At 37.3% G+C, this 14,527-nt stretch overlaps 2 protein-coding genes across 3 annotated transcripts; one reads left to right on the top strand and one right to left on the bottom strand.

Annotated features, from left to right (window-relative positions):
• Window positions 1-1,371: 1,371 nt before the first annotated feature.
• Window positions 1,372-3,813, bottom strand: LOC110028080 (uncharacterized protein C24B11.05-like). The gene is made up of 9 exons (XM_020729797.1): window positions 3,734-3,813; window positions 3,072-3,143; window positions 2,913-2,978; window positions 2,646-2,743; window positions 2,513-2,550; window positions 2,342-2,429; window positions 1,961-2,239; window positions 1,820-1,885; window positions 1,372-1,733 (listed from the first exon to the last, which is right to left on the bottom strand). Exons 2-9 carry the CDS (start codon window positions 3,136-3,138, stop codon window positions 1,578-1,580), a joined length of 858 nt encoding a protein of 285 aa, XP_020585456.1. The 5' UTR covers window positions 3,139-3,143; window positions 3,734-3,813; the 3' UTR covers window positions 1,372-1,577.
• A 3,742-nt stretch (window positions 3,814-7,555) lies between these two features.
• On the top strand, window positions 7,556-10,020 carry LOC110028042 (protein-S-isoprenylcysteine O-methyltransferase). 2 transcript variants are annotated; one of them, XM_020729744.1, is made up of 2 exons: window positions 7,556-8,742; window positions 9,462-10,020. In XM_020729744.1, the coding sequence occupies exons 1-2, from the start codon at window positions 7,645-7,647 to the stop codon at window positions 9,471-9,473; spliced, it is 1,110 nt and encodes a 369-aa protein (XP_020585403.1). In that variant the 5' UTR covers window positions 7,556-7,644; the 3' UTR covers window positions 9,474-10,020. The 2 variants fall into 2 exon arrangements, with proteins under 2 accessions (XP_020585403.1, XP_020585402.1); XM_020729743.1 differs by lacking the exon at window positions 9,462-10,020 and having other exon boundaries at window positions 7,556-8,951.
• Window positions 10,021-14,527: the final 4,507 nt, after the last annotated feature.

The raw sequence follows: 14,527 nt of genomic DNA, 5'->3' as shown, positions 1-14,527 counted from the left end.
AAAACTCTATAATGATTAGCATGAGTGTGATTTATCTCGTTAAGAACGTTGTTTTTCACGTTAGAAAGAAGCACATTCAGCTGATGTAACGTAACATCCTCTTCTTGAAGATTGACAGTTGTTCCTGGAGAAGTTACAAGAAGTTCAAAATCTTGCGGATATGTTAACGAAGATTGTGACTAACGAGAAACTGAAGTCTCCTTGGATTCAGTTGGGTTTCATGAAGATTGAGACTAAGGGTGGGACGCACAACGGTATGTGACCACAATACAAGACTATGAAGGCAATCTAGATGGAAGTGCGGGTACAAAGGACTGATTCTGGGTGCAAGTCAATCTCTAAGTGGGAGATAGTTCTGTATGTGGAGATTGACTTTGATGGACATAGCACCTGAGACATAGCACCTGAGGCATATGCGTCAGCCCATGGGCACATATGTGCCCCCTTATAAGTGGGTGCTATGAGACAGAGGCTAGCGCATTTGCACCAACTTTGAGCTCATATGCGTCAACGGTAGTTTACGTTGGATTTCAGTTTTTAATCCCGATGTTGAGCATGTTTTAAGGATTTGGTGTATCTTCCTTCGATCAATGAGTATCCCGGTAAATGTGAAAAATGTCAAAGAGATGAATTTCAATGATTTAGTGTGATTTTTGCATCAGATCAGAAAGGGAAGATTGTGAAGTGCGAGCCTTGTAAGTTTCATTATGTGTAGAAAAAAATTGGTATTAATCCTCTGTAAAAACTTTCTGAATATTATAATAAATTTCTAATGATGCGGTTCTATAATTTTTTTAGTTCTCAAATTATTTCACATAAAATTTTAATGTTTTTTTTCTAAATGACTTCATTATGCTTTCTATTTAAATTTCGTTTCTATTTTATTGAATCTTGTGGGATCTCATTATCCGGCAGTGAAATTAGGAATAATTTCGTTTGGAATTTCCTAATAGATTACCAAGCCATCATGTGAGAGATGAACCTGTGACAAGCTTCAAATTGAGAGGACAACACACCAGAGTTTATGTGGCGCCATCCTGCATATTAGCCGGCTAATCAATATCGTGTGGTCAATGTCATGACTATCAGTGAAAAGAAAACGTTGAAATGGGACCCTTGCATGTATGTTCAATCACCACATAGTGTTGTTTCTTGATAATATGGCTTGCTTTTATTTTGAAATAGGACATTTACATTCGTACCATCCAATTGTTATGCATTTATACATCTAAATACCACTCAATCTTTCATGTCAAATCTAAAATACAACTATTTCAAATTTTAGTTCATGTTGTAGAACCTCTAGAATGCTTAGATGTACAAACACAAGACATCAATGTTGAAACCAAAAGAGCACTAGTAGGACATTAAGAGAATGACATAATTTAAAAGGTTGCATTTCATAAAATGGTGAAAAATTAGAATTTTACATCTGAAATACAAATTACAGAAGCTACACGTGTTGCATCAACAAAAAAACTACACGCGAGCATCCATCCATCAGACTATCAACATACAGAATGAACAAATAGAACCGCAGCAATTTCCATTCTCATGTTATCTTCACATCATCAAAGTTAAGCAGACACAGGCATCTCGATCACAACCTCACTGCCATGCTGACCACCTCGACTCTCATCCGCCTCCTCCCACAGCTCCGGCAAAGCCTCCTTAATATTGTGAACGCTCTCCAATACATGATCAGCTCCATTCACTCTCAGTGAAGCACCCACCTGTTGCATCAACATTCATCAGCAAAACACAACCATTTTCCGTGTTCATGTCAAAGAAAACAGTAGTTGGAGAAAGAGAAAGCTACCAGCACAGTGTTGAGACCGATCCGCTTGCCCGCCTGAATGTTTCGAATACTATCGTCAAAGAAAATCTGGAGACAATTGCATCAATTAGCCCCAACTTATGATACAATGTTAGCTATGTAATTTGTTAAAACAGCACTCACGGTTCTCTGTGGATCAAGTTTTGCAATCTCAAGAGCACGGATCATGGCTGTTTCAGATGGTTTGCAGAGAACTGGAGTTTTGGGTTGTTCAAAATTTGGAGGAGGTCTCAATAAATCTTCAAAGATGTTGGCTTTAATGGGGGAAGTTAGTTGATCAGAGGAAGAGTTCTCGTCTGTTCTGTTCAATGTTTCAAAACAAATTATTCCTTCAAAGCATCCTTCCAGACCCAGTCTGCTTAGAACTTTAGCAGCATGGACTTTGTCGGCATTTGTGAAAATCTATGTCAGGAAGTGTTTAAAAAAAAGGGATTTAGCTTGAAAGAACAATAGACAGCAACAGATTTTGAGAAGCAGCTTGCTTTAAGTTACATCAAAGCTCACCACTTTACGAACTGGAATGCTCAATATAAGTTGTCTGAGAACAGGATCTGGCTTAAGCGTATCATAAGGTAATCTCCCATGAACAAAGCTGTTTAAGACGGAAGGAAAAAGATTAAGCAAAAGATTAACAGAAAGAAAAGATTTTTGGATGGGATAAGGGAGTTAAAAAACCTGTGGTAGTGATCATAATTGAATGTATAGCCGATTGCCTGCAAAACCAACGACAAAAATTTAAACCAAATTAAATTACAGAGTGATAGAGAAAGTATGTGTTGTAAAAATAAGACTAGACAAATTAAAATACCCTAAGACCAGCCATGGTGGTGCCATAAATCCTGTAAAGAAGACCAGCCATCTCAGAGACCTTGCTCGGTTCGAACCCAAGCATTTCGACCATGTAATCTAAAGCACAAGAATATATATATATAAAACAATCAAGAAATCATCAAAAAGCGAGGAAAAACAGATGAGTTCAATGTGTTAGTATCAAATATGTGAAATAAATGAAATGAAATCTGAACGATTAGTAGGTTGATTAAACACAGACGATTTAAGAGAAATATTAAAATACCTTCTATGTTTTTCCTGCAATGAACTGCAATCCCAGATGCCAAAGGATAAAGGGTATCATCCAGATCTGTATTTATCATGCACAATCAGTGATCAGAAGAAACTCAATTTAAGGAATGAGAACAAGGAAAATAAGATCAAATTCAGAACAGGAATTTACCAAAAAGCACACAGTCATGCTTAGGCTGCTTTGCCTGAAGGCACTGATCTTCAAACATCATTCCCATCAATCCTGAGACAAAAAACACAAAACTTAGAAATTTCATGCTGAAGTTCTTGCTGCTGAGTATAATCTTCTAATTATCAGATTAAGGGGCTGGTAGGGTGCAAGGATTAGCCAGCATTTAGATTGAAATTAAACTAAATTTTGACATACTGTTTATTGGGCAGCAAAATCATACTATCGTTTTAAACCTATGGATTACAAAATTTGAAAATATCATCAAGCAGTCCAATAAATTACAAAAATATCATTTGAGACGCATACTTTTTTTTCACTGGATTTAAGCCGACTAGAACATAAGAAAACTTTATTTACAGGATGCACTGAATCCTATTCATCGCTAACCAACCCCGAATCATATGCTAGAAAAACTCATTTAAAAAGGAAGAATCTTTTGGATCTGCACTTTGCATTGTCGAACTTTCACAGCTCGTCTAACCAAATCAAAGAAGAAAAATCGAACTTTTACACCTCGTCAGACCAAAAAAATAAGAAAAACTTAGAAAAAACCCTAGTTTCAATCACAAGCCTGCAAGGATTCCATCGATATTAAATGAACATTCCCTAAAAATGGAGTCTTTTGATTCCCAAAACCTCACCTGTAATAATATATTCTCTATAAAAGCAGCTCAACAGAAACAAAGAAGAAGAAAGCCAAAACTTTTGATTTTGGTTTACCAAGAGCAGGAGAAGGGTAGAGAAGGGGGAAGAAAATCTGCAGTCGCCTTAGGGTTTATATAGAACTCCTCTCCGTCCACTAAAAGCAAATATTTGACTTTAAATAATTAGTGAATAAATATAATAAATTATGGGTTACAGCTGTCAATTGTTTGTTTATTGGTTGCTCCCGCAGCTCCCTTACCTTTCGTTGACACGAGCTCCGTAACGCGCCATTGATGAACACGTAGCCCTTACTCAACATTTTTTTTCAGAATATTAATTGTAATGTAATCGCATTTAATTCGACTCTCAATATATAGAGAAATTATTTCGTACGGAATATACATCGTCTAATCTCAATCGTTAATTATAATCTTTTAATTTTTTTATAAAAATATGAGGCTGATCGACGGTTGAGATCGGACCACACATGTATTTCTATATGTGCTGTCCGTTTGAAATAATTTTTCAAATATTTATTCCAACTTTGTAGAATTATTATTTACATTCTTCATTAATTTAGGCAAATATGTAAATGTGTAAATTATGGAAAGCCAAATTATAAATATTTATGATTAATGAATTTATAATTGAATAATTAATTTAATTATTATTAGTATTTTTTCGCCTCTATTTTGAATTGGATAATTTTATTCGGGGTATTATGTGTGAGGCATTGAGTTGAAAATATATCATATGACATGACTATATAATGCTATGTGAAGATTAAATTTATAAATATCATAACTTTGGATTTATTATGGAGCATTTGAATCATATGAATATGATGATGGTATATTGATTGATCATAATTATTAGGATTTAATGGGCTTATATCAATGAAACTATATACTTCAATATGTATGATCATATCATAACTTTATTAACTTTTGGCGTTTCAATCAATTTTTTTTTGTTTAGTGAAGTTCTTTGGAAATGCTTGTTGGCCAAACAGATAACGTTCCACGAGATTCCAAACAACAAAATGTATCGTTCTTGTGAATAACTTCGGGCGACCCTCGAGAGGCACTACTTCATCAAACAAAAATTTTGGCAGGTGTTAGTGTTTAAGTAGATATGTATCGAATAATTGTTTATTTTGAATGCAAAATTATAATTATGATTTTTTTTTTTCATAAAGTTGACACATTTTTTTTGCATTTTCTTATAGGGTTAAGCTAATTATGAAATCTTTACATTTTATTATAATTTGACGTATTATAAATGTCAATTTGTTGTTATAGTCTTATAAGTGCATTAACATCTATACGTTAACAATTGTAATGTACAAGATAATGTATTATATAGCGTCACATTATAAGTTAACCAATGCAATTGGGCATTGAAAGTGTCTAATATTCATATAATATATATACCTAAATAATATTCATAACGCATTAGACAATGCATTTTTTTATTATTATTTGCTACAAGGAGAAATCGATCAATTGAGGTGGGAATTTCATGATTAAATAAAAAATTATTATTAGTGAAATTTTTATGTAAATGCATGAAATTTTTACGATGTGACACGTGAAATTAGGAAAATTTATTATAAGAAAATCCTCTCTTAGCAATAATTGTACAAGAATGTGTTGGATTGAATCCCGACAAGATCCAATAATAAATAAGGAAATAAAGTAAAATAGTGCCCGCAGACAAGAGGTCGGGATGCTCCACTTATCTATTAGATGTTGTCATCCAAGCCAAGGAAGAAAGCTAGAAGGACAAAGAACGATCTGAGCCATAACCGATTGGACTAGCGCAAGACAAATAAGCAATCAGGCTAAAAACTAGAGCGAACACATTGAATTACCTCTCGGCAGATCCGACCCAAAGAAAGAATTAAGTTTCTCGCCATCAATAGGCGTCCCATGGAGGCCCTCGAGGTTCTTTGTCTTGACCAAGAATTGACAATACAATTGAACCTCACAAACATCCCAATGGATATCTCCGTTAAGGATTGAACTATTTATCATGTTATGATGATTCACTCTTTCCTCGATGCCAACATGAGCTCTGTTGCACCTAGGGAATGAGGTTCGATAGTCAGATTAGATAAACTGATCAACAAAGTCAAGCTGATTTAGTCATATTGATTTGAAGCTAATTAAGCCCAACAGGTTGGTTGTACTCACTCGGCATGTCCAACCAAATCGACTTTACTGAGCCAAAGTCATGCTAGCCTAGCCGATCGAACCATAGGATATTCAAGCAATAGATAATAAACATGTTTATAAGAAAAATACGCCGATAAGAATTATTGACATCACTTTTGATGTCATTTGTGTAGGGTGTCCACTTGAACAATATAAGATTTTGTTCGGTCTACCGCAGTCCAAGACATCCGGTCAGACCTGATACGTGTTTCGAGCACAAGTCCAGGGTAGGTGTCGATTCAGTGCTATCTGTGGTAACTTATCGGTGGGTGATAATAATTATGACATGAGACTTGTTTAATGTCTATTCTCGTATTTAAAGACTATACTCCATCCATTCAGTGTTAGAAAATTCATGTTTCAACTTTATACACAAATTATAAAAGAAAAGTACATAATAGCCAAGATCTTTTAAATTCATGATTTTTACATATGAAAAAAATAAAGCGACGCATACCTGTATTCATGATGAACAAATTTGATCTTGAAGAGATGGAGTTTCTCTCTCTAATCCCTTAAAACTTTCTGTACTTTCTGATGGAGAGAAATGTACGAGGTGTGTTGGATAGAGAGAGGACCCATTCTCAAATTCATGCTCTATTTATCCACCATCCATCAAGGGGGTTACTAACCAATAGGATTTATGATAATTTAATAAATTAATTGATTTTTATTAATAAAATCAATGACATAAGTTAGTAACATTTATTTATTTTAGGGTTATACAGTTACAAAAATAAATATCATAAGTTATCATAAATTATGACATAAGTTATGAGTTAAGAAAATAAATAACTTAAGTTATCAAAATAAATATCATAAGTTGTCATAATTTATGACATAAGTTATGAGTTATGAAAATTAATAACTTAAGTTATCAAAAATAAATCTCATAAGTTATTAAAATAAATGTGAGTCATAAATAAAAATATAACATTCAGAGCCTCCCGTTGTTAAGGGTAGCCGCAAAACTCTCTCGAACGAGTGTTGGGAAAAATTAGGGTTCATATCAACCAATCTGCGAGGGGATCTGGGACATTTATTGGCGCTAAAATCCGTGCATTGAAACTTCCGGAATATTCATCTTTAAGATACGAGGTTTCCCGTTGCTCCGGATCAGTGGAAACCTTCCCACGGACATCGAGGTGCAAAATTGGATTTTAGACCATTCAGGTTGTATTAGACCCCAGGAAACGATTTTTGCCCGATTCGGTCCATCCCCAAGGTCATAGGTTTGACAGATCAAGCACCGACAATCGTGATGGGGGAAGCGACAACGAAGCTCTAGCCGACCGAATTGACCCTCCAACCTTATTATATTAATTACAAAAAGACCCATCGAAAAAGTTAATAATAAGGGGAGTGATATGCAATTTTATAAAATTTGAACTTATTCCTATAAATAAATGGTCTATATATTGAATAAGGACTACCCATTCTTACTATTCTCTATTATATTTTCTTCTAATTTTTCCTGCAAAAAAGCTCCATGCCTTTGATGTGTTTCTCGTACAATTCTTTAATTCAACAATACGTAAATTATCTAGAATATCTTGTAAAACCTCCATTAAAACACGAACAAAAGTAGAGTATATATAAAATTCAAAATTTGTACCGGTTAGGTTGGGCATCCGATTACTTTGAAGTTTTCCTAACACAGGTTACAAAGCTCTCTCATCACTTTCAGTCTCATGGCGATAGGAACAGCTAATCGCCTCCTCACTGCTTCTCCTCCCATTCCGACCGCTTCCCACCTCCGCTTCTCTCCTCACATTGCCATCCCCTCCCCGTTTCCTCATCACTCCCTGTCTATAATTCTTAAGCCCACCCTTCCACGGTCTTTCAGGCATAACTGCAAACACCTTACCCTCACACCATGCTCACTCTCCAGCTCCATTGCCTTTTCTCCACCCCCAAAAATCCCAACACTGTCGCGATTACCTCCCCTCGATTTCTCCCATCTAACCCCCCTCACCATCTGCAGGTACTCTGCCGTCGTTGCATTCATCATCACCGCCGCAAAGAAGACCGCCGAAATTCTCTTCAGTCCCTTCTTCTGGTTGTACTTTAGCTGGACCTGGCTCTTCTGGCCTTGGGTCCTCGCTTTCTCTCTCGCTTTCTACGGCCTATATTCCGCCACTCGCTACTCCATCGGTCAGGCCACCATTGTCGAGCAGCTCGCCATCGTCACCTCCACCGTCGCCTGGCTAACTCTTGTCCCTCCGGCGCACTTCAATGGGTTCTTGGAAGGCTGGCCATTTGTTCTCTTTTTCGTGTACCATTACTTCTTCTTCTTCGAGTCTAGTGTACGCAAGCGCCTCTACGGCGATCTATTGAATCGGGACCACGACGCCAAATGGGATATCGGCCTCCCCAAGTCATTGCAGATCGGATTTTTTGTTCTTGTGCTGATTGGACACTGGCTTGCGGCGTATGAGGGTGTTGAGCTGCATCTAATTTCAGGCGGATGGGCAAATTTTAGTATTTGTGTTCTGATTGCCACTGCACTGTTCTTGCGGTATCATTCTGTTCTGTATCTGGCAAAGTATTCAGAGAAAGTTTCTGTGCCGACGACTGTTGTCCAGTTTGGACCGTATAGGTGGGTGAGGCATCCTATATATGCATCGACGATGCTGTTGTTTGCTATACATTGCATCACTCTGAGGGCGCCGCTTAGTTTACTGTTCTTGGTGGTGGTTTGCTTGGCGTATTATGGCAAGAAGGCCGAGTTGGAGGAGGCCATTTTGGTGGAAAGCTTTGGTGACATGTACGAGGAGTACAGGAAAAAGGTCAGTTATAAGCTGATACCCTTTCTGTATTGATGTGTATTGGATTCACTGATGTTAGCTTATTGCTCTAGTTTAGGGTTTTGCACTGGTATGCTACAGAAATTATGTGAATCACAAAAAGTTTACTGGAATGAAATTTCAAAGCATGTTTTCAGTCTTTGTAGTAATCTTTGTAATACATGTTTAATGAGAAATTCTTTTGCATGGAACTGATGGAATATAATGTTACCTTGCTCTTAAAGATATTATTTTGCTGTTTTTATTTCCTTATTCCCTTTTTGGTTGTGACAGTATGCTTTCATGTATATTGTCATTTCAAAATGGAAGCTTTTCTGTACAAATGTTTGAGAGAAGGTTAACCAAAGGTGACAGAGCTGTAAAGACGACTTTTTGTATATTTGAACCCATTGTGCCTGGTTATTTAGACAAAATTGATTCTAGTTGTCAGTTGATGCGGCTATTCCAGAACTGGATGAGAACCTCCCAGATACACATAGCTGCTTATCTTTATTTTCCTGCCTTAGTTATTTGCTAATAGACCACTTATGCTATTTTTATTTTCTTAATTACCTGTCAACGCTGCTCCTCTGCTATAGGGGAGTGGAGGTTGAGGTGGTAGAACACTTTTGATATTTCTTCATTTTGGAATTACAGAAATTTCTGTTTCATCTTCTTCTTTTGCTTCCTTGTCTCGTCTGTTCTTAGTATTTGATCCATAGGTTCTGAACTAGATTGGTATCAGAGCTCGGTGTGGTAGACTGCAGCAGAACCTCCACGGCCGACGACGATTGGAGCTGGGATGATTTGCGAAACTCAGAGACTCTCCTCGAGCGAGGGTGGATCAACTCGCTGCTGATATGCAACTTTTTGTTGCTGATATTCGGCAGGAACATCAACTGCTTCGCAATGAAGGATTGGCGATTCCGGCAACCACACCGGTGGTCATGGCACCCACACTAACGACAGAGGAAGAGGACAACAACAACGATTGAATATTTCTGAATCTGGATCGAATGACAACGGGCTGCTCGACGAAATTCCAAACCGCGGCCAACCGGGTAGGGATCGAATTTACAATGGCTGCAAAGTAAAGCTTGATATTCTTTACTTCGACGACCACCATCATATTGATGATTACATGGATTGGGAGCAAGCCGTGGAAGCTTTCTTCGAATACATGGATGTGAATTCAGAAAAGCAAGTGCGATGCATTGCTTGTAGATTGAAAGGTGGAGCGGGGACTTGGTGGCATCAAGTAGTCCAATCTCACCAAAGAGATGGAAGAAGACCTCTTAATAGTTGGGTTCGGATGAAGCAGCTTATGCATAATCATTTTTACCTTCCAATTATGACAATATTTTATTTGTGCAATTCCAGAAATGCACTCAAGGGAACCGTTCCGTTAGTGCTTACACTGAGGAATTCCACTGTCTTAGTGACCGTAACGATCTACCTAGCTATATTGCAGGATTGAAGGAGGCTATACTAGAAACATTGGAAATGAATGCAGTATGTTCGTTGTCGCAAGCATGCATCCAAGACTAAACTTCAATTAAACCGGACTCCAGATCGTTTAACCATCGAAATCTAGTTGTTGAATCTTTCGTAGATGGTGGTAAAGGCCTTCCTCAGAACAACTGATTTTCCCTATGCCTACGACCAACTCGGCCGCCACTTCAAGTGGAGGAGATGATGAAGCCATTGGCAAAACAATGACACATAAAGATAGTCTTTATCGATCTAATGAATGTCCAAATCGAAAGCAAATTCAGGTAGCAGAGGGGGATTTAGAAAGCGATGATGAATGTTCCAATCATGGCCCATTCCATGGAGCTGAAGTGGAAGAAATTCCGACAGATGAAGGAGAAATCATAAATTATTTTGTAGAAGGTGCTACTTGCCCCGATACAACCAATCAATCACAACGGAATGCTATCTTTCAGACCAAATGCATTGTCAAAGGTAAAGTATGCCGATTGATTGTTGATAGCGGGTGTACTAAGAGTGTGATATCTAAATCTATCACAAAGGCACTCCAACTAAAAACCATCAAACATCCTAAGCCATTCAAATTTAGTTGGATTAAAAAAGGAGTTGAGGTTATGGTGGCCGAATTATGTAAAATGACATTTTCTATTGGGAAAAATTTTATTCATGAAGTTGATTATGATGTCATGGAGATGGATGTGTGTCATCAAATTTTGGGTAAACCTTGCCAATTCGACATGGGCGTTTGGTACGATGGTCGATTGAATGCTTACACTTTTGAGTGGAATAACTAGAAGAATAGGTTGCTGACTTAGACACCGTCTTCAACCCATAACACCGCCGAAAAGTCTGAAAAATCTGCTTATTTAGTTGTCTTGGGTTCACAATGGTTGACAACCTGTCACAAGTAAAGGTGGCATATGTTGTTTTATGGGTTGAACAAAATGAAACTCCGAAACAGGTGCACCTTTCAATCCAAGCCCTCATCAAGTTCTTTCTAGACATTACACCCACTGATTTGCCTAATCAACTACCTTCTATGAGAGCAATTCAACATCATATTGATCTAATTCCTGGATCTACTTTACCAAATCTTGCCTACTACCGCATGAGTCCCAAGGAACACCAGTAATTTCAAGAGATTTTAGAAGATTTATTATAGAAGAACTTTATCCGCTATAGCTTGAGTCCTTGCGCGGTACCGACATTGATCATGCCCAAGAAAGATATTTTTTCGAGGAGGTGTATAGACAACCACGCCATCAATAAGATCACAGTAAAATTTTGTTATCCAATGTCTCGTATCGAAGATTTATTAGATAAACTTGTAGAGGCTATCATTTTCTCCACATTGGACTTGAGGAGTGGGTACCATCAAATCTGTATTCGCTCGTGTGACGAATGGAAAACAACATTCAAAAATAGGGAAGCTCTATATGAATGACAAGTGATGTCTTTTGGTTTGTGCAACACTCCAAGTACTTTCATGAGGCTAATGCATGAAATTTTGAAAACTTTTATTGATCGATGTTGTGTCGTCTATTTTGACGATATTCTTATATATAGTAAATCGCTAGAAGAATAATTGGGACATTTGAAGTCATTGTTCACCACTCTTTGAGATCATAAACTATTTTTGAATTTAGAGAAGTGTGAATTTGCTTTAACGGAAGTTCATTTCCTAGGCTTTATTATAGGGCAAGTAGACGTAAAGGTGGATCCTAAGAAGGTAGAGGTTTTTCAATCGTGGCCAACAGAATAGTGAATTATGGAAGTTCGTAGTTTTCATGCAATTGTCAACTTTTACAGACGTTTTATATGGAATTTTAGTACTATTGCGGCACCGTTAACTGAATGCCTTAAATGGAAAAATTTTTATTGGGGTCAAGAACAAAAAGGGAGCTTTCTTAATTTGAGAAAAACATTTAAGTTTAATTCCTATGCTTGGTATACCTGATTTTGAAAGCCCTTTCCAGTTAAAAATGATGCCTCGATAATAGGAATTAGTGCAATTCTATCACAAGAAGAAAAACTAGTGGAGTTCTTTAGCGAAAGCCGAGCACTACACGCCAAAGGTAGTCTACGTATGAACAAAAACTACATGTAGTTATTTGTATCAGGAATTCATCAAATTTAGTGATCATCAACCTTTATAATTCTTTCAATCGCAGAAAAATCTCAATCGAAGGCATGTACAATTGGTTTTGTTTTTACATAAATTCAATTTTGTGGTAAAACACTGTGCCATCACACCAACTGTCTAGCTGACGCTTTGAGTCACCGAGCAAGCTCGTTGGTCATGGTTCAAGTTAGGATCACAGTTATGGAAAGTTTGCAAGATTTATACCATGACGATGAGATTTCTCTATTGCTTGGATGAATTGTAAGAAACACTCTCCACAAAGCGATTATTCCATTCAACAAGGTTACCTTTTCAAGGGCAACCGATTGTGTGTTCCTAACACTTAAGGTCCGTTTGAGGCAGCTTATTTGGTGCGGTGGCGTTTTGAAAACGCATCTGGACTGTTTGGGTAAACTGCGTTTTGGCAGCTTATGCGTTTTGAAAACACTGAAAGTAGCGTTTTCACACCGCACCTATCTAGGTGCGGTGACAGTTTTTTGACAGCGGTCTAGTTTTTCCAAAAAAATAAAAATTTCTAATAGTCACTGCACTTAGCTTATCAACAGATTATTTTTAATCAGCTTATCAGTAAATTATTTAATAAGTTACAGTTGCCCCAAACAGACCCTTAGACAACAAATTATTCAAGATTGTCACAGAGGAGGATTGACAGCTCATGCGGGCAGGGATCAAACCCTTATACTTGTCCTGCAATCTAAATTCTTTTCGCCCAAATTGAGAAGAGACGTGCGTGAGTTCCTGGAAAAGTGCTCGATGTGTCAACGTTATAAAGGTATGAGTTAGAATATCGGGCTTTACGTACCATTACCTATTCTAGATTCCATTTGGGAGGATGTTAGCATTGATTTCATTTTGGGCCTACCTCGCACGAAACACAGATCAAATTTTGTCATGTTAGTTGTTGATCGACTTGTTAAAATGACTCATTTCATGGCTTGTAAGATGACTTATGATGCTTTTAACATTGCTAAACTCTTCTTTAAAGAGATTGAACGCCTACATGGCATCCCAAAGAGCATTACATCTGATTGTGACGTTAGCTTCATAAGTTTTTTCTGGAGGGAACTGTGGAAACGACTCAAGACCGATCTAGATTGAGTTCAACATATCATCCCTAAACGGATGGGCAAACTAAATTCGTCAATCGATCTTTAGGAAATATGATCCGTTGTCTTACAAGTTGTCAACCGAAATAGTGGGAAGAATATTTGGGGCAAGCATAATTTACTTTTAATTCTTTAGTTAATCGTTCCACGGCTCATTCTCCCATCAGCATTTTTTTATACTAAAGAACCAAATCACTTAGTGGATGTTGCCATCATTCCGAAACCAAAAAGCAACAGTGTTGAAACTTGGGTGAACAATTTTGAATCTATGCTGCGAGAAGTCAATGATAAGCTCACAATTGCATCACAACATTACAAAGAACAAGCTGATAGAACCCAGAGGCCGAAGACATTTCAGGAAGGCGAATTAGTGGTGGTGCGATATCACAAAGATCAACTCCCACAAAGAGTATATTCAAAATCGAACCCCCGCAAGATTTGACCTTTTCCTATTAGCAAATACATCAATGATAACGCTTATGTTCTTAAACTTCCCCCAGATCTGAGCATTTCATCTATATTAAATGTGTCCGATATCAATTTATGTATTTATTTTTGGCGCATGAATGAGCTGACAGGCAGAATTATAGATAGCTCAATTTGAGCTTGAATCTCTGGATCATAAGCTTGTCTCATGAGACTTTATTAAAATTAAGATTTAAGTTTCAGATCTTCATGATTGGATTTCAATTGAAAGCATCACTTGTTTAATAATAAATGCAGCTATCATAATTTCATAACAACCATATCATACTAAATATATCAGGTGATATTCTCCTCTCTCCCCTATCATTATATTACAACCAATCTGGGACCACTTACCCTCTCTAGAACTTTCTATTTATCCCTATATATATTAGTACTGTTCACGGTTAACCGTAAGAAGGTATTGTATATAGCAACACTATGAAATATACTTTCATCTTCCTCCCACTTTCTGCACGAAACATTGTAGGCGTGACTACGCCGCACAAACGGCGTGGCCGCGCTAGATCTAGGTGTGGCTACGCCGGCTTGATTTTTTTCAGATCCCCTATTTTGCTCCAAT

This window comes from Phalaenopsis equestris, unplaced genomic scaffold (assembly GCF_001263595.1).
Source record: "Phalaenopsis equestris unplaced genomic scaffold, ASM126359v1 Scaffold000488, whole genome shotgun sequence".
Lineage (NCBI taxonomy): Eukaryota > Viridiplantae > Streptophyta > Magnoliopsida > Asparagales > Orchidaceae > Phalaenopsis > Phalaenopsis equestris.
Note: the sequence above shows the minus strand (reverse complement) of the source record. Positions and strands in the feature narration are given on the sequence as shown.

Bases quoted from the DNA above. Each gene is read 5' to 3' on its own strand.
- LOC110028080 (XM_020729797.1), bottom strand. From the start codon at position 3,138: ATGGGAATGATGTTTGAAGATCAGTGCCTTCAGGCAAAGCAGCCTAAG. The intron at 2,744-2,912 runs GTATTTTAATAT...CTTGTGCTTTAG, and splicing joins TTGCAGGAAAAACATAGAAG to ATTACATGGTCGAAATGCTT. The intron at 2,240-2,341 runs GTGAGCTTTGAT...TTCCTGACATAG, and splicing joins GCATTCCAGTTCGTAAAGTG to ATTTTCACAAATGCCGACAA.
- LOC110028042 (XM_020729743.1), top strand. From the start codon at position 7,645: ATGGCGATAGGAACAGCTAATCGCCTCCTCACTGCTTCTCCTCCCATT.